Here is an 18945-nt window from a genome sequence, read left to right as displayed (position 1 = left end):
TTCCAAGCCTAGGCCAGCTCCTAAAGAGAGTTGCAGCGAGCAACCACAACACCTGAGACCCAACCACCCATCGTGACGGCCAAGTTGCAACCCACTGAGGATCCTACATCGCCTTCGGGACGGTTCCTCTCATCGTCATCTGAATCATCCTCACCAAACCATTCGTGCTTATAAATCTCTCGCTCGTTGATGGGAAAGCCATCCATCCCTCGCATCCACACGAATACATTCCGCGTGGCGAGCTCTGAAATGTCCCTATCTGGGTCCATCCGGGTATAGTCAACTGGAATAGCAGCCGTCAGGCAAGACGATGTTGGTGGAGGGCGAACTATTGTGGCCAAGGTCGCCGCCTCTTGGACTTCTTTCCTCCCTCCTGTACAGCTCCAGGTGATTTTGGAAAACTTCAGCCCGTGCCCGCCTGGGCATGCTATGTGAAGTCGCACATCAAGATCTAGGTCATTGATTGTTGTTGACCCCGGCGGCGGATACGGATAAACCGGTGGGAATCTATAGCTGGATATTCCCTGGGTAAGGAATGCCAATGTGAACTCGTCCTGGCGTGAGATTGAGGTGGCGCTTTCCGGCTGATGAGGGACAGGGTTCTGCACGAAAGATAGCACAGTCCCCGTCCAGGCCGCCTCATGAAGGTCAATCCTGTTGAGGCCGAGGAGTCCTCCAAGGTTCTTTAAGAAGCCCTTATGCAGGCCAGCGATAATAGCACCGAGCCATAGGAAACTTAAATGGGGGCTCCGAAGGGAGAACGCGCGAGCCAGAATATCTAGATCTCCTGCCTTTCTGGACTGAAGAACAGTAATAGTGCCTTGCAACCATGGGCCAGAGGCATTGCATAGTATACCAGGTTCGTAGAAGATGCTCCCGAGGATAGATTTCACGCCATGGGCGTTGCATGATAATGTTAGGAGTCTATCAAATTGCCGGAGGTCCCGACCCCAGATTGGTTCCTCTGGCGTTACGCTGGTTCTGGTCCTGATACTTGGTGGTGTTGCAAAGTACATGCGAGGCACGGGCAGCAAGACATTCTGCCTGTCGAAATTGACCAAGGGGAGCATCAATGCCGTCGCGAAAGCCGCACGGTTTTGGTCGTCAGCAGAATGAAGTGCAGAATACTCAGCGATATACCGAACTGCTGTCTCGAAAGGTGGGCATTGTTGTAGACCGGACGATGTACTTCTCGAGACGCTGGATAGCCGGATAGCGGGAACTGCTTTAAATGTCGAGGACCAAGGAGACAAGAGTCTAAAGCGCCCGCACGCGACGCCGGCAAAGTGTACCATGAGGTTAAGAGCAAAGGTCTTGGGGCGCTTCTCGTCGGGGGACTCCGCTTCGGGCTCCAGGGTCTGGTATTCCCCTGTGTAGAGGTAGTGGACGAGAACGCGGGCCCCATTCTTGTCCAACTCGGAGAGGTTGAGGTAATGACCAACGAATTGTGAGGCAAAGGTTGGATACTTGTTGATGACGCTTCGTGGGACTCTGACTCCCAACTCGTCTGCTATCTCGATTATGTACGTATTTTCCACGTACAGCCTGGGCGAATGATCAGTAGGGCGAAGCAAAGGCTTTGGGGAGACTGTATAGATGGAGGTGCGCACGATTCGAACAAGTCAGTACACCGTTTGACGGGCATCTGACAGGCCTCTCCAGGTCCCTCGTCGCTCGCAGGTTCAGTTCTCATCTTGCGATGTGTCGAGGGTCCTAAATGGCGGGAATTCTCGGGCGCAGGTTGCTGCTGTGGCTTGCCTTTGTCTGGCGGTGATCCTGTTCTGAGAGAAGCAGACAAAGACGAGTTCAATAACCGAAAGAATGACATTCCACCCCCTGGGTATAAGAACAGTCGAGATCTGCGATGCCAGTGATGGAGTGTCTCGCTGGGCAAAGGACAAATGGTCACAGCTGGCAGATGCACTCATCCAACTCTAAAGCAAGCGACCGCAAAAACAAAGCACCGATGCATGATGGCAATATTGTTCAGTACTGTTTATTAACTATCATTTGAGTTTAAGCCAGCTCGTCTACATTACAAAAGCGCGCCTTGTAACTAACATCTTGACCAGCCGGGAACGTTACAACCTGGATCCCAAACTCGAGCCTCCGACCGACGACCAACGAACGACCAACGACACTTCCCCTCCTCTCCACACAATCGGAAACAACGAAAAAACTCCTGGGCCTACTTCTCCTTAAGAGCGCGGCGAAGGCGCTGGTTCTCCATCCCCATCCTAGCCATCGCCTCGCAGACAATGCCCGTGATGGGCCGGTTGTGCTTCATGTCATCGCTCATGCCTCGGACAACACTTGGGGTGGCAGCCTTGCCAGCCGTCATGACCTCATGGGAAATATAATCGCGGAGCCAACCAGAGATCTTAGTGTGAGTGAACTCCTCCTGGTCAAGGATGGTGATCATGGTGCCAAGCTGTAGCATGGGAGTGAGGGCCACTAGCTCGTCGGTCGCCAGATCTTCAAGTTGATAGAGGTTGTACTCTCTCGCGAGGTCGTACACATGAACCGCCATGCGGAACTGAAACTTGGTCTTATCGAGCTCTCGATTTCCGATCGCCTTGAGACCCTCGTAACGTTCGGTGTACAGATAATGAACCAGAATGTGAGCGGCTCCTTGGGGGACAGGCTTCATGTGAAGCTGGTTGTGCTCAAACCTGGCCGCAAAGTTCGGGTGCTTTCGAATGAGGCGACCGTGGACCCAAACATGATTGCCGTTAAAAACAAGCGCCGATACGGTTCCCAGGTAAGGTCTTGATCGCTGGTCAGTCACTTGTCGGGTCCGGTCAATCTGCAATACTCACGACAGCGTGCCTTGGTCGACAGTCGCGACAGTGTTGGACATTGTCGAACCTGATCGTAGAGGATAGAGAGGAGAGTCGGTGAACCAAGGAACCTTTTCAAAATTTCGTTCCAAAAGCGCGTGCAAAAAACTTGGTGTGCGTTGACCGCCCGTGGATGAAGGCTGAGGATGCTTTTGTGGCCAGCTTGTTGCGGCTGTGATTCACTGCCAGGCGCCGATACTTACCGCGATCCATTTCAAGATTTATTGCATAGCATGCGAATCTCGTTCAATTAATCAATCTATGAAGACATCTTACAGCTGACATCTTGATGACCAAACTCACATCCAGCTACTTGTACATGACGGGTTCCATGCTCGAGCCACGTCGTGCATCACACTCTCTCTCTCTTCCCACCTTACTATGGTAGAACCAACAAACCCAAACCTCACATAATCTCAAGGCTTCATCTGACGGAGGCGCTTGTTTTCAATTCCCATCTGGGCGATCGCCTGGCACAAAATGGCTGTGACCGGTTGGTTCTTTTTCATGCTTTCCGATATGTTTTTGGCAAACTCCTCGGTGGCGTTTCTGCCAGCTTGCAAGAGCCTCTGCCCCATGTACTCTTGAAGCCAACCTCGGATGGTTGTCTGATAAAATTTTCTGCTGTCGAGAAGATCGATGACAACGCCGAGAGGGATACTTGGTGTCAAAGCCATGAGCTCCCGACTGGCCATGTTCTCCAGTTGTGCGAGGCTCAGTTGGTGAGCAATGTCGCAGACGTGAACCGCCATCTTGAAGTCATGTTTCATCTGGTCGGTGGCTTGGTTCCCAGGCGCTTTGAGGCCCGAATAGCGGCCTGTGTAAAGATACTCGATAATGATGTGTGCAGCAGCAGGCGGAACGTTGTTGACAAAAAGATGGCCGCTCTCGAATTTGGCCGCAAACTCGGGATGCTTGTTAATCATGCGAGCATGAATCCAGACATAGTTTTCATTGCCAAATACCAGGCTCCAGAGAGTTCCTAAATATGGCCTTGATCACAAGTCAGTCACTCATCAGGCCCAGGTCGATATGAAACACTCACGACTGCGTGGGTCGTGGGTCAAGCGCGAGACACGATGGGTCTCGCCCAGGAGGTGCCATAGAGTTGTACGGCATCACAAAGCGATATAGGAACGGGACCGGAGTCCGAAACTTCTTGTATGTGTATCTAGATATGGTATCAAAAAACAAAATCCAGAAAAGGTGGGTGGAGATGAAGAAGCCGAAAAGGTCGAGGTCGTGAGTCGCGGAGCGACATGCTTTTGTAGCCAGCCTGTTGCCGCTGTGATTCACTGTCGCTCACCTTTCTGAGTGACAGTGAATCACATATAACAAATTCCGTTGCCCAACGAGACTTGTTTGTCGTCCAAGCCCATCTTCCAGAGTGTTCGTCTCTTTTCCTGAGGGTCTTGGTCGCAAACATTTGCCATGTCTGGCGAGCAATTGAGCCCCCAAAGCTTCTCCTCTCGGCGCCACAAGGAGCATTCCATGCCAGCCATTGAAGTCCTCGGGCGAAATCCTAATAAAACATCAAGCACCATGATCGGAGTAACTATATAGCAAATGGAAACTGTGAACAACGATATATACCGCAGTCGCGACGCTCCTGGCAGCCAGACATGCGCTACCCCAACGAGACCCGTCTAATCTTGCCGGGTCCAAGCGATGTCTGCTGGTCTGAGTACCACCATAGATAGGCATCGCTTTCCTATATGTTGTTCGAATAGCAGAAAAGGCTAAGAATCTCCATCGTCGCAGATGCAACGTGCCCCCAGCGACAACAGTGTCTGGGTGCGCTACCCGTGGTCACACACGAGGAGCCTATAGGAGGACAGTACGCGTTTCAGACAGTATAAAAGTACCAAAATCCTGCTTTGAATTCCTGCTTAGTTAGCGCTAGTCATGGCCGTATAGTGGAAGCTACTGACAGAACGTTGCCCGTCTAGGTTCTCTTGGCTGGGTGAAGTCGAGGCCTGAGCCTTGGGCGACTCTGAAGGGCGGGTGAGGGCATCTTGCCATTGGCGCTGAAGGAGGCGCTGGTCGTTGTTTATAGCCTCTTGCTACCATGGCGCGATGAGATTTTCGAGTCCTTACATCCTGCGTGACGTGATTGAAGAGTGGTCGTTGCCTTGGGTTTAATGGATGCACCAAGGCTGTGAACCCTTTATATATAGCCACTCCGCCAAACTCACTAGACAACCCGATGAGCGTACTTGTAGATCTCGGATATGTATACATTGGCTTCACAGAGTCAGCAACTTCCAGGCTCGAGTCGACACGATATTCTCACCTTTTATCAGGCTTTTCGCCAAAGCTGTAGGCACGTTGGTCCATATCATAGCCCGGAAGCTCAGGACAGGCATCGCAAAGTTCTGTCTAGTTCAGCTACAAGCCGAGGATACTGCCTACGTTCGTTGCCAGCGGTGCTTAAGGGCGCGAAGGGAGCATCCTCGGCGGGACTCGCTTCCTCCCAGAGGCGATCCATCCGAGTCCAAAGGCCACAGGATCAAATATATAAAAACAAGCCGTAGCAAGGTGCCGAATCTTATCGGCCAGTTCCAAAAGCTCATGAAACTTTACCCAGTCTCCTAGGGTATCGGTAAAGTGCTGCATGATTGTCCACGCGTTGGTAAGTTCAATTCGACCACGCGAGGTACAACCGACACGATGTTCTCACATTTTCTCAGGCCTTTCACCGAAGATATAGCCAGATTGGCCTATTCCACGGTCCGGAAGTTCAGTAGGACTGGCATCATAAAGTGCCGTCTGCCGCAGCCGTAAGGTGGGTACAATGTCCAGGTTCGTGGCAAGCGGTGATGTCTTGCGAGCCGCTCCAGCTGGTGGGAGCCCACCCCAGAGTCCTCCCTCTAAGTCTTCAGTGTTCATTTCGATTATAGTGATGGTTCCTTCCAACGTTGGACTAGGGCTCGTAGACGGCGGTATCCCTTGACTCTGGCCCAGAGGTCGACATCATACAATCGATGTAGCGACGGGAGCGAGGATACGCATAAATATGAGGGTATATAGTGTATATGTAGGAAGAAGGAGAAGAAGAAGAAAAAGGTAAAATCAGAGGACGAGGTGAGGGAGAGTGTATACCTCACGCGACCGGACCAGCGCCGATAGTGTATGTTGGTTTCATCTGTATCGCCAAAGATGAACGGGTAACGGCGGACAGGATGGGAGTGACGAGCCATCTGAGCATCGTGTACCCAAAGTATATATGTAGTAGAGTTCGTGGAATCTCAATGTGAAACGAACAGGAAAAGGTGTAGCATATGATCCAAGCTTTGGAGGTGGAGGCGGGGTGATGATATATACCCAGGCAGGGCGCCTAGACCGTCGTTTCTAGCCATCAGGGCGCGAACAACATACTTGCTGCTAGCGACCTCCCAAGCTCAGTTGATTTGTAGAGCGTGATGGTGATTAGACCCTCTCCCCAAATGGGGCTGAGAACGAGGCCACCACAAAGCCGCATAGATCCTCCCATTGGAGTCCATCAGGATTGGGCGTAACACAGAGACGGGCCCCGACAATCTTTCCTCATCTTGAAGCGTTGAAAACATATATATAATTTAGCATCTTTTTTGTACTCTGGCCTCTTGGTCAACGACCCGACTTCATGTTCTCGAAGAGCAGGCCAGTCGAGCCACGGTGGACAGAGCAATATAGTACTTTAATGTAGAAGAGTTTGGAAAGATGGAATGGAAGGCTCTAAGCACTTGAGGAGACTTTAAATACCCGCGATGCGTGTGTGTTTGCCCACGTTTGATCCTGTCTAGATGCTGTCAACCATCGCCGAACACACTCGTCCATCAAGGTGCCAAGCAAATCAGCCTGTTGATCCCAACAGGGACACGAAGAAACAAAACAAACTACTTAGTACCAAAGAGGATTGTGGGAGCTCCCGATACGCAATTGTGATGCTCTCAGTTACCAGTCCTCCTCAGCATCCACGACCTCTTGCAAGTCAGGACAAACCAGTGCGCAAGACAGACGGTGTATAAACCTTCCAAACACGATATTTACTACATGTACAAACTAAACAGTAGACTAGAACATAGCCAAAGATGAAACCCGTCAAGATACGCAGGACGCCGATCCAGCAACAGCCTGCCGTGATGCATTCCGTCGCGATGCTTGTCACCACCCAACCCCAACAACTCATCAAACTACCTAAGAGTAGCAAAAGGGGAGCGATATCTGGCATACCACTGAGGCGGTTATTGGCAAACCTTTGTCAATATTGCTTCTTACACAACAGTTTTCTTAATACAGGTGGAAGTGCTGGGGGGCCGGCCAGCATGGTTGCAATCATCACAACACCACGACCAGGATCACTCTTCAACACCAATAGTTGGCAGCTAACTTCCATCTTTTTTGCAAGAAATACCATGACTAGAAACAACCATGCCCCGTATAAACATGCTCTTGAACCTTCTCGCTCCCTTCTACCGGTCCTCCATTCTCTGCACGCCAGCTCCATACCCAAATGAATGCAAGCATCCTCCTCCGACCCGAGGCCTCTGCAGGGTGAGAACCGAGACTCTGCTCTAGAATGAATCATGACAGTTACATTACTCGCTCCTGGAGGCATGTCTAAGACCGCCAAGCTTCGATACATCATTATCCTCAACGCCGGCTCGCCCAGACTTAAGCCACCGACGCGACAACTAGCGTAGCGACGTTCTCCTCCTCGCTTCGCACCGTGATCTTGGTCGTCACACCCGTTTTTGAAGAGAATGCCATCCGCACGGTGGCAACTACCCGGCCACCACCAACAGTCTTGCCCAGAAGCTTGAGCGTGTGAGTAGTCTGGTTGACGGGGACATCGGTGCCCTCCAGGGGCTGCAGGGAGAGAGCCTTGGTGAGCTGCTCGGTAGCCTCTGTGGAATTGGTTAGTCTTGGACTTCTGATGTATCTGGCATTTCAACGTACCTGCAATGCTGGACATGCCGCTAAGCTGGAGGGTCTCTGTTGCCTCCTCGCCGGAAGCGCCAACCTGCTCCCAGATGTGGCTAAAGTTGCCAGCGAATGTGGGAATCACGTAATCGCTGCCAGTAAGGTCGAACTCGGCCACCTCGTACTCATCATCGTAGCCAGTCTCCTCAGGCTCATTTGTGGAGGGGTCAATCTCCTTGCTGGTGAATCGGAGGATGTTGGAAAAGGTGGAGATGGGCAGAGAGCCCTCGCCGTTGATCTTCTTAAAGGCCACATACACCTTGCCGGGCTGGTCGGTCGGAAGCTTCTCGGCCTGGATGATAAAGACCTCCTCGAGCTCCTCGTCGTCCGAGGGGGTGGCGACGACGGACACATTCTCAAGGACGGTGTCGGGCAGAGTGTTCTTGACCTCATACTGAAGGACAATGTGCTCCTTGAAGATGTGCTTGACCAGAGTGACGACGTACTCAGTCTCAGCCTCAGTGAGCTCAAGCAGAGGCGACGACTTGAGCACGCTGCCAAACTCCTTCATCTCGGGAATCTCCAGCAGCTCCTGGGCATATCGCTGAGCCTGGGCAGTAGCAGATGCCACAGCCTCGGCTCCAGAGGTCTTGGTGGGGCCGACCTTGGGGGCCTTGAGGGTAGGGGTGGTGGCGATGAGCTTCTTGGTACGGTCCTCGGCGTCGGCCTGTTCCCGGGTGACAATGGGAATCTTGGAGATGTCGAAGGGGCTGTCGAAAGCAGACTTGTCATCCGAGGTGACGTACAGGACAAGCTGCTGCTCGAAGAAGGGGAGGGAGAACATGTTCTCTGCAGGCGAATTAGCATTGTTCACATTTGGGGCTGTTTCTTGCTTACCGTTCTTGACAAATCGAGCAGCCATCTCATCGTCCTCCTCGGCCATAAGCTTCAGGTTGAGAGCAGCACGGTCGCGAACCTCATCATCGACATCATCCAAGCATCGAGTAAGGAGAACGCGGACACTGCTCTTGACCTCGGGATCCTTCTGACCAACACCAAACTTGGCAAGGGCGGTGACAGCAGCAGCTCGCACAACCGCATTCTCAAGCACCACTCGGTTGTAGATGTATCGGATGTACTTGGTGGGCTGGGCAGTCTTGGGACCCTCGAGACCGATAAGATGGAGAATTCGGACAGCCAGCTTGGTGAACTCGCAGTCCTCAATGAACTCGCACAGGTGGGCGAGAGCATCCTCCTTGGAATCGGGAACAAACTTGATCAGATCAAACATGCTCTCAACGACAGCCCTCTTGAACTCATAGCCGCCCTCATCACGCAGGATCCCACTAAGGAAGGTGAGCATGCCGGCCTGCTTGCTGGGGAACTTGAGACACAATGTTCGGATAGCCTCGACAATCGTAATCTTGAACTCGTCGGTAATCTCAGACATGAAGGTGGAGATCTGCTTCATCAATCGGTCGACGCTAGCCTCGTTGCCAGTCTTGAGCAGGGTGGTGATGGCGAATGTGGCGATCGATCGGTTGCTGTTGGAGATGAGGAGCTCGATGTCGGGGTTGCAGACGTGGACGGCGGTAGGCTTGAAGCTGGCAAAGTTGTGGAGGATGCGCAGAGCAGCGAACTTAGTGACGGCACGAGGGGAGGTCAGGAACAGCTGGAGGACATGGACGGCTTGCGACACCTCAGCGTCAGTCACATCTCGCATGTCGCAGATAGCCTTAGCAGCCTCGAAGTTGACCATCTCGCTCTTGTGTCGCAGCCAGCCGTCGAGAAGCTGCATCATGGGCTTCCTCAGCGAAGGATCCTCCTCGGCGAGCTGCGCAGCAAGTCGGACAAGCATGACAATAGCAGCGGGGCTCTTGAGCGCACCAGCTGCGCCAAACTGCTGAACCATCTTGACAAGGGCCATTCGGTCGTGCGAGCGCATCTGATACAAAAGTCCGACAGCGTGGTATTGCGCCATGGTCGAGTGGTTCATGGGGATCTGGCTGCTCGAGGTGGAGAATCCGAGGGAGAAGCCGCCAGAAGACTTGCTAGAGGCAGCGGCCTCCTGAGTCTCGCTCTGCCATCGTCGAACAACATCCTTGGCGATCGGGAGAAGGTGGTAGGAGGAGACGAGGGCGGCAGAAGAAACCGAGGGGTTCTTATCGACGATCGCAGTCTTCATCACTCGCTCGATCGATTGGACAGTCGTGGCCTTGTATAGTGTCAGTAGAGTCGGTGGAGGCGCCAGCAACAGGACAACCTACATCAATGATGCGGCAGAGGGCGCGGATGGCGTTGGGTCGGTAGATGGCATCGGTGCTGCCGCCAGTATCCTTCATAATGGTGCTAGTGACCATAATGATGTCCTCAGCCGAGTTGGCAAGCTCCTTGATGACAAGGTGGACCATCTGGCGGAGGGAGGCATCCTTGTTCTGGAACAGCTTGGAGATGCCAAAGAAGAGGGTGGTGGCTTCGTTGGTAGGGAACTTTTCACCCGTGTAGAGGAGGAGGGCGATCTTTGTGAGGAGAATGCGACATCTTCGAGGCTGGATCGGGGACGAGTTGAAGAGTCGTGCTGTCGACCTATTTAGCTTGACTTGAACTTGGACGGTGGGGGGAACAGCAAGAGGGCGATTGCTCGAGACGGACCTTCCTGGAACACCTGAGTGCGGTCCACCTTGACCAAACCGAGGTCGGCGTCTTCGTCCTTTTTGCCGTAACTCATGTTGGGCAAGCTGGGTCGTGGGGGGAGCGGTTTGGTGAGGGAGACTTGGTGGTTGCGGTCGAGGCGCTCATCCAGAATCACCACGTCGCAGTTACTCAGGTCAGGGATGGGTCGTGCCGCATCACGTGACAGCTATCAGCCCCTTATCGGGGACTGGGATTCGTGTCAACTTTGGCAAGGAGGTGACAGCGATTTCGGTTTGTCTTACGGGGTATGAGAAAAGGGTATGATTGGATTTAATATGGATTCAATATTCGTTTCCTGTTTATACATTCTTTTTACTAGAAGCCCCCCATTCTTGTCTCTCAATGTGCCTCGCTGCAGCGCCGTGGAGTACTGCTGTCCAAAGTACCTCGACAACTTTAAGCTTCAACCCAGAAGCTTTGATACAATCTTTTAATAAATGGCAAATTCTCTTATCTAGATTCTATATTTCCGATTGTCGAATCCAAGCTCTATTTAGCCAGAATCACCCTTGCAATGTCGTCTTTGGCGAGCTCCCATCTCTCGGGGTGACATCATGTCGACCCTGAATCCACCGGCTCCGAGCCTCCTCAGCCGGACCCAATTTTCCACTCCGGCGGGTTTGCGACTTTCTGTTCTGCCCTCCAGCCTCAAATCTTTCCGACTCAACCCAATTCCACCACGAATTCGTCGCCAGAATGAAGCCTACGACACGGCTGCCGCTGCGGCTGGTTCCCCGGCTCGTCAATGCCCCCGTCTTCATCCGTCCGATTCACTCGACCGTTGCGAAGCCCGCCAATGTCGCCTCCATCGTCGGGACCGGCCCGCCACCGGAGCCACCGCTGCCAGCCGCCGAGAATGTTCACCAGCGTGTCGCGAGGCGGAGGAAGCAGGCTGAGATGCTCAAGAATGCCAAGGAGCTGCGGAGTGCGAGCGGTGGAAAGGGAGGCGGCGCTTTGAGGAAGAGGTTCTGGAAGGATGTGCGTGTCAAGGAAGTGGATGGTAAGTGAAGATGGCAAATGCTTGGCCATTGGTTCCGCACAGTTATCTCAACGGCAATGGACTAACAAGTATTCTTGAACAGGTTCTTTGCAGGTCTTCCTTGATACTCGGCCATTGAGGCACCCTGTGTCCAAGGAAATCATCTGTCTCCCGATCTCGAAGCCCGACCTCGCTTCGGCACTCGCTCTTGAATGGGATCTCTTGACTTCGGCTCAAGATGCGACACGACAGCATCTCATTCCCCTCACAAGTCTTACCTGCCGAGCTCTCGATATTGCTGAAGCCGACAAGACCTCCGGAGCTGAGATTTCGGAGGTCCGAAATGCCATCGCTACTACGCTCCTACGATACCTAGACACCGACTCAATTCTGTGCTGGGCTCCCCCGGCTAGAGAGCACGACTTGAAGAACGATGCAGGAGAGTCGCTCCGAGATGTTCAGAAGCGGACAGCCGAGGAGATTGTATCGTTCCTTACAACCCATGTCTGGCCAGGCATCACCATCACGCCTGTTCTTGACGGTCACTCAATTCTGCCCCAGGCGCAGAGCCCCGGTGTCCGAGAGGTTGTGCAGGGATGGATCACAGGCCTCGACGCCTTTGAGATTGCGGGACTAGAGCGAGCTACCCTGGCAGGCAAGAGTCTAATTGCGGCTGCACGGTTCATCGTTGAGTGGAGTGAGGGATCGGTTGGCAAGGGCGAGCTCAACCAAGGCAACAAGTTTGGCGTTGAAGAGGCCTCTCTTGCTACCAGTCTGGAGGTTGACTGGCAGACAGGACAGTGGGGAGAGGTTGAGGATACTCATGATGTTAACAAGGAGGATGTGAGGAGGCAGATGGGTAGCGTTGCCCTGTTAGTGTCGGGTGTCCGCAAGTCTTAAGTCATTTGCCATGCATGATGGATGATGATCACAAATGCTCACATGTAGAATAAGAAAAATGTATGATAGATATTAGAAGGATACAAACATACTGTGATCAAGAGTTAGATTGGTTGCTTAATGATGTGCGTGATGATTTGCTCCATTGGGTCAATGGGTTATGCATCGTGAGTATGTACCTGCAGATATGACTTCGCTACACAACATATAAAGGCTTGTGTGGCTACACAGAAATAGACATGGAGCATGACAGAGTACCTTCTCAATTCAGGCATCTTGTCCCTTATTCAATGCCACGGCCTCGAAGCATAAGCAAATCTCACCATGTTGCCCTGCAAATTACCCTACACTGAGGCTTGTCTTGGCCGTTGAGGCTTGACCAGCTGACTCAAGCAACCCTCATGGCTTGTGCTCTCGGAGACTCAGCGTTCCGCATGCGAAATGAGACAAGGGACGCCAAGCAGCGGAAGAGGCCCCAAGGCTGAGAGCCACCAGGATGAACCAGGGACCTCATGGGAAGGTCCGCAGACGGGTCTGACTTTATTTTTCGTTAAAGATCCAATCAAGGACAAGTTGAGGCATCACGGAGAAATAGTCTCAGATATGCAGACGTCTTGTTTGTTCTCTACGGAGTACTCCACGTATTGTTGGTTGGCGGTGTAAATTACCAGGTTGTGCGGATGATTTCGAAACATGAAGAGCACAAGGATAAAGATCCCGTCTGCCTCACAAGGCTTATCCCGCCCCAATTTGGCATCCATCTGACGGTAAGCGGAGTCCAGGGCCATCCCAGGAAACGAAGACCGAGCAATGCCACTACAGCTTATTCCAACCTCGATGGATGATGAATACGACTCTCAGCTTGTGTCTCAATCAAGCCACCATGACGCACCCGATCAGGACAACAGAGGCGACAAAATTGGCAAAAAAGAGGAGGCCGCGCAAGCAAGACGCCCCCCTTATCCCAGAAGCAATCACCCGCATCACCTGGCCACACTCGATCGTAGCGTGCAGACAGAGAACCAACACATCACGAATCAATTGCCAAGAATGGCCGACGCTTTATCCCCTCTCTGCCAGGGCAAAATGTCAGCAAGGTTGGCCGAGGATCCCGCTGAGTGTGTGCTCGAACCCCAGCAACGCTAATCTCCCGCCTGAGCAAGTTAGCTTGCCCAGCGAGGCGGAGTCGAGGCGATATGGGGCGGCTGAGGGGAGGGATGCCGAAGGATGACGGGGTTGCGCCTCTGGAGTGAAACATGGAGGAGGGGGACTGAGGTAGGGCGTTATGCTTAATGAATGGGTGTTCAGGCTGTTGAAGAAGAGTTAACAAAGCCAACTCTAAAGGAGAAATACTCAACTGGCTGACATTCAGCTGCATCCTCACCCCCCTTCACGACGCTCAATAAGCTGCTGCGGGAACGTGCGTCCCAATATCTAGCAAGCCACAAGGCGTCAGCCATGGAAGAATCCAATGTTCAAGGCCATGCTCCCGAACATCCACCCGACTGCCGCCGCCCGGGGTGAGAGGGGGGCGTTTTTCAGCTTCCCCAATTAAGGCTCGACTTGGCATTGGGACACCAAGGATCCAGACGCCAACCAAGGCCAATGCCACCTCGTAGCTTGCGCCACCGGGGGCCACCGACAAGGGGGGTTCTTGTTCTGCGCTGTCGCCTTTTAAACAAAAGGTAGGGCACCTCCAGCGCGTACGGCATGATGCAGTGTGATTCTTCATCAATCTTGCACTTTGGACCTCAACCAGAGGTTCAATCTACGGTATAAGCCATGAGGTGGACGACATTAGGCACCGTCGCTGCCGCGCTCAGCTGCGCCGATGCGCTGAGCTTCCCGCGATCAAAGACCGGCAAGGGTTACCTCTCGGTGCACGTCGGCACCGTTGAGAAGCCCAAGAAGGAAAAGACGAGACGAGATGGCGATGCCCTCATAGCCGTGTTGGATAATATGGGATATTTCTACGCGACCGATCGTGCGTTCAGACAAAAGACATGAAAAAAGGTTACAACTCTAACAACGAGAAACAGTTGAGATCGGCACGCCACCGCAAAAGATTACCGTCCTCCTCGACACTGGCTCCAACGAGCTCTGGGTCAACCCCGACTGCGACGAGGCCAGCAGCATAAGGGAGTACAACATGTGTCATGAGATGGGAAAGTATGAGCCCGACGACTCGACGACACCGCCCATCGGTCCCTTTGGCAGGGAAACTCTCAGATACGGCGACGCTTCGGATCCCTCGACTCACACGTCGGCCACGATTCGATACTACGCCGACACATTCACCTTTGGAGACGCCAAGCTCGAGAACCAGACATTTGGTGTGTTGATCGAGAGTGATGGTATTGCTCAGGGTATTCTGGGTCTTGCACCTGATACGCGGGGTGGATTCGACAACGACGATCCTTACCGACTGCTGCTCACTTCCATGGCTGTCGAGGGCCTCATCAACAGCCGTGTCTACTCTCTCGACTTGCGCCATTCCGAGGCTGACGAGGGTGCCGTCATCTACGGCGGCATCGACCGCAACAAGTACATTGGCAATCTGGAGAAGCGGCCAATTGTCCGCGGCGAGGGCGGCGAATACCGTCTCGCTGTGGAGCTGAGCAGTATCGGCATGACTACCGAGGGCGAGGAGCACGAGTTCGACCTTGATGATGCGGACAAGAACGTCATCCTCGACTCAGGAAGCACACTGTCGCGTCTGCATTTTGAAGCTGCGAAGCCGATTCTTGAAATGCTTGATGTGCAGGACAACGGTGAGGGATTCTACATCACCGACTGCGACAACCGGGACCGCGACGCCACAGCCGACTTTGGCTTTGGCAACAAGATTGTCCGTGTTCCCCTCAGTGATCTCATCATCGAGATGGGTTACGCACAGTGTTACGTCGGCATCGTCGTCACCACCAACCAGCAGATTCTCGGCGACTCCGTCCTCCGGGCTGGATACTTTGTCTTTGACTGGGACAACGAGGAGGTGCACATTGCGCAGGCTGCCAACTGTGGTGACGAGGATATCGTGGTTGTTGGATCTGGAAAGGATGCTGTCCCCAATGAGAAGGGCAAGTGCAAAGAGGGTGATGCCTTTACCACTGGACACGTAAGTTTCTCGATTCCTCAACAAGATCAACTCTTGCTAACAAGACCTTTAGGCAACCGTCACCAGATCTCCTACAAGGACCGGCCTCGCTACATCAGCCTACACCACCACCTACACCGTCACATCATGCCCCGAGTTCGAGCGCGATTGTCGAACCGGCGTCGTAACAACACAGACGGTCGGACCCCAGCGAACCGTCACCGTTACGGCGGGAGCCAACTCAGGCAACAACGGCGACGACGACTCAGCCGCCTGGCAACCCATGCCCCTAGGCTGGATATTCGCAGTGCTTGGTGGTTTCGCCCTTGGCGCCAACCTGCTATAGTGTACATACATGACTGGGGGATACCTTTGCATAACTGTACATATTTTTTGCGACGACGACGACACCTTTCTCTGGATATAATGACCCTTAATTGATAGACCGCGTCATTGGCCATGACCATGAAGCATACAGCGGCGTTCTGATCTCTGACTCGTGTTCTAGAGCAACTTTAATCTTGTGAATTATCGTGCGATGGCTTGGGCTCGGTGCCTTGCGGGGGCTTGGGTTCGTTGAGGTACGAATCTGCGTGCGTGCCGTTGAGCTCAGAGGGACTTGCCGTGTGGCTTGCGTCGAGGATTGTTAAGTTTAAGACGGGAAGAATGCAGGAACAGCCTTGCCAAGTCACCGAAGCATATCAATATCTCACGCCCCTGGTGTTGGTTCGACATGTTGAAGCAAACCAACCACCAGCTGAATAACTTGGCAGCGTCTCATCTAGCAACGCTATCATAGCCTACTGCTCCCAATGCTCTGGGTTAGTAAAGGTTCCACATGGCTCGACGTGTCCCCATTGTTACTCGGAGCTTATCACCTGTCCATTCCCGCCGTGTGTACGCAAGTGCCGGACCAGGGACCCGTTGCGGCGTTTCTCGTGCGCCCGCGCCGAGGACCTGGTAACTAACGTCGATCCTGCGAAGAGTGACTGGAATGTGTTAGCCTTGGGGATGGGGCTGGAGGGACCCAGAACGGGGGGTAGCATCTAGACATTCTCTAGAGCACGGCGATTGCGGCGGTAATGTGATGGTGACAGTTAACACAGTAAGTTTTTGTTGAAAGAGAAGCCACAGGGTTGTTTACAACGGTGACGCTCCCGAAAGGCGTCGGAGGAGAGCATCATGTTTAGAACGAGGCTACCTGTCAAGCCACATTGAGCGATAGCTTGTTGGAATGGAGCCCTGTAAGCCTCTGTTTTCGAATTGCAATTGTCGTTCTCATCTTGAGACTATATGTATGCAATCCTTCCCATCCTTGGCATCGCTCGTTGTCAGCTGCGTAACTGTCACTCCTCTACAATCTCTCAGTTCCCTCGCCGCCGCTCCTTACAATGCCGTTCCCGCCCCTCTGTGCCTGTGCCTGTGCCTGAGTTGATCCATTGGCCGGATCATCGTCATCCTCTTCATCAGTCCATTCATCGCTGCCCTCATTGCTCTCTCCATTGCTTCCTTCATCATCCCCTTCGTCACTTCCTTCGTCACTCCCCTCTGCCTCCTCATCATCCTGCGAATCGTCAGTATCACCGTTTCCACATCAATACCCGAAATCCTCACACTCATAGATGTATGGCTCCGGGCAGTCCATCGGAGTCTCATCAGGCAAGCGAAGACGAAGGTCATCATTGTCATAGTGGTAGGTCTCAACCCGTTTGCTCACATGCTCGCTGATTTTGCCTCCGTTCCTCTCAATGACATGCCGAGGCCGGAACGTCACAGACACAATGTAGTAGTCTATAACGCCCTCCTCAGTCTCATCGCGGATCCATCTCTTGTTGTGCCAGCGGCTGGTCCCTCTCCACCGACTCTCCTGCCTGGTTGACCCCTCTGTGTCGGCAACGAGAACGGTCCCATCTAGCTTCTTGAAGAACCAGCGCTCGATCATCATCTTGGCGATGCGATCAACCTGGCGCTTCTTGCGCTCTAGAGTCTCCATCTCGATACATATCTCATTCAGGCTGGGAGACAGCTCGTCGCTTACGTCGCTAATCCAGGAACTCTCGAAGCGAAGCGGTGCATCATCCTCCCAATTCCACCAGTCTGCGTGCCGAATCGTGATCGTGAGTCTCTTTGGGTCCATGTAAGGTGACCTCAGGAGACTTCCCAGTTCACCCCCTTCCAACTTGAACATCTGGGGAAACGCTCTAATGCCCTCGATCTGGACTTGCTCCTGACCCATCTGCTGGGCGATCTCCATAGCTGTGGCGTGCAGCTTATCGACAGCAGTGTTGACATCGTACTCCGGAGGCGCACGTTCGTCGAAGGAGAGCCAGTGCAACTGCTCGGTCAACATGAAGGGCAGGAATCTGCACTCGCGGTAGACGGCTCGACAGGTACGTAGTAGGGTCGTATCCGTCCTGCGCGGCGCAAAGTATGAGGGCCGGGTGAAGCAGGTATTGTCATCATAGTGATTGTCTGGGGAAGGATCCTCGTAGTCGGTAAGAGCAAGGGCAAAGATTTGGTTGCGCACTTCTGCTGGCAACAGTCTGAACAGCGGCGAGCCGGATTGAGGATTGTCAGGGACGGAGAGGATGTCTTCAGGCGTTGGCACGGGCTTCTTCTTGTTGCGTCGCCTGAGCCTTGACAGGAATCGAGGCGGCTCAGGCTCAGGTGATTGTTTCCGTACACGTTTGGTTCTTGCCATGGTCGGTGATTGTATGATTCGTGTATGATTCGTGATGAAGAGTAGCTTAAGCTGACGGAGAAGGGGTGGTCATTTATATGCTGGGCGTGCTAGGCAGCACAGTGGGCCTTGTGCAACTCGCCTGTATCAATGGTGTCGTTTTGTTGGATGGCGGTTGCAGTTTCATGAAGAGGCATGGATCAATCAGGGTCGAATGACGCTGGCTTCGGCGACAGGGAACATGCTCCGCGGCGTGTCTTTCAGTGGTCGTATTGAGTCACCATGATGTGACCGGCGATAACCTATTTAGGCTATTGGGGAAAGGCAGCCACCACTATCCATCTGTAAGCTAGTCGGTAACAAAGCAGTGACATGAACATATTCTAATGGGTTTTATCGCTTTGAATGCCCGGTAGTGAAGAACAAGAGTTGACCGCCTTCGCACTCGTGGCCGCAAAGGTCGAAGGGCAGCTGAAGGACCAATTGGATCCCAGCCGTCGAGGCTGTGTTGACACCCTGGAGCAACCAGAGGGGAGCACAGTCAAAGCAGGCTCTGTGGAAGCGGACGTGATAGGTATATAAAGAAAGATTCACCATAGAAAAGAAAATTTACCACACTATCTAACTCGGCTGGTTGACACCCATTTATTGCTCGTGTCCCAGGGTAAGTCCCTGGATGAGGTGAACAGCGAGAGTAGACATCACAAGAACTCTCAAACTTTATCACTCTTTCTACTCCGTACTCTTCTAAGATTGCAATTATCCAGAATTAAACAATGTAGTGATGGGAGTTTGATGGGAATAGCTAGGAAGCCTTAGCGACGTGCCAGTTCCCTCTCATTAATGCCTGCTG

At 53.0% G+C, this 18945-nt stretch overlaps 6 protein-coding genes across 6 annotated transcripts; 2 read left to right on the top strand and 4 right to left on the bottom strand.

Annotated features, from left to right (window-relative positions):
* Positions 1-20: 20 nt before the first annotated feature.
* Positions 21-2860, bottom strand: MRS44_004512 (uncharacterized protein; the record flags this gene model as incomplete). Its single annotated transcript, XM_065622230.1, has 4 exons — positions 21-1588; positions 1651-1781; positions 2193-2768; positions 2820-2860. 4 exons carry the CDS (start codon positions 2858-2860, stop codon positions 21-23), a joined length of 2316 nt encoding a protein of 771 aa, XP_065478302.1.
* Positions 2861-3256: 396 nt separating this feature from the next.
* Positions 3257-4273, bottom strand: MRS44_004511 (uncharacterized protein; the record flags this gene model as incomplete). Its single annotated transcript, XM_046280929.2, has 3 exons — positions 3257-3833; positions 3886-4011; positions 4170-4273. 3 exons carry the CDS (start codon positions 4271-4273, stop codon positions 3257-3259), a joined length of 807 nt encoding a protein of 268 aa, XP_046136359.2.
* Positions 4274-7496: 3223 nt separating this feature from the next.
* On the bottom strand, positions 7497-10473 carry MRS44_004510 (uncharacterized protein; the record flags this gene model as incomplete). Its single annotated transcript, XM_046268877.2, has 5 exons — positions 7497-7729; positions 7782-8594; positions 8643-9960; positions 10013-10323; positions 10398-10473. The coding sequence occupies 5 exons, from the start codon at positions 10471-10473 to the stop codon at positions 7497-7499; spliced, it is 2751 nt and encodes a 916-aa protein (XP_046136360.1).
* A 662-nt stretch (positions 10474-11135) lies between these two features.
* MRS44_004509 (uncharacterized protein) lies at positions 11136-12318 on the top strand (the record flags this gene model as incomplete). Its single annotated transcript, XM_046268878.2, has 2 exons — positions 11136-11439; positions 11522-12318. 2 exons carry the CDS (start codon positions 11136-11138, stop codon positions 12316-12318), a joined length of 1101 nt encoding a protein of 366 aa, XP_046136361.1.
* Positions 12319-14100: 1782 nt separating this feature from the next.
* Positions 14101-15758, top strand: MRS44_004508 (uncharacterized protein; the record flags this gene model as incomplete). Its single annotated transcript, XM_046280930.1, has 3 exons — positions 14101-14302; positions 14358-15433; positions 15486-15758. The coding sequence occupies 3 exons, from the start codon at positions 14101-14103 to the stop codon at positions 15756-15758; spliced, it is 1551 nt and encodes a 516-aa protein (XP_046136362.1).
* A 1008-nt stretch (positions 15759-16766) lies between these two features.
* Positions 16767-18113, bottom strand: MRS44_004507 (uncharacterized protein; the record flags this gene model as incomplete). Its single annotated transcript, XM_065622229.1, has 2 exons — positions 16767-16976; positions 17130-18113. 2 exons carry the CDS (start codon positions 18111-18113, stop codon positions 16767-16769), a joined length of 1194 nt encoding a protein of 397 aa, XP_065478301.1.
* Positions 18114-18945: the final 832 nt, after the last annotated feature.

Source organism: Fusarium solani (assembly GCF_023522795.1).
Source record: "Fusarium solani strain SB1 chromosome Unknown bctg00000002, whole genome shotgun sequence".
NCBI lineage: Eukaryota > Fungi > Ascomycota > Sordariomycetes > Hypocreales > Nectriaceae > Fusarium > Fusarium solani.
The sequence above is the reverse complement of the archived record's forward strand: the minus strand, read 5'-3'. Positions and strand labels throughout refer to the sequence as shown.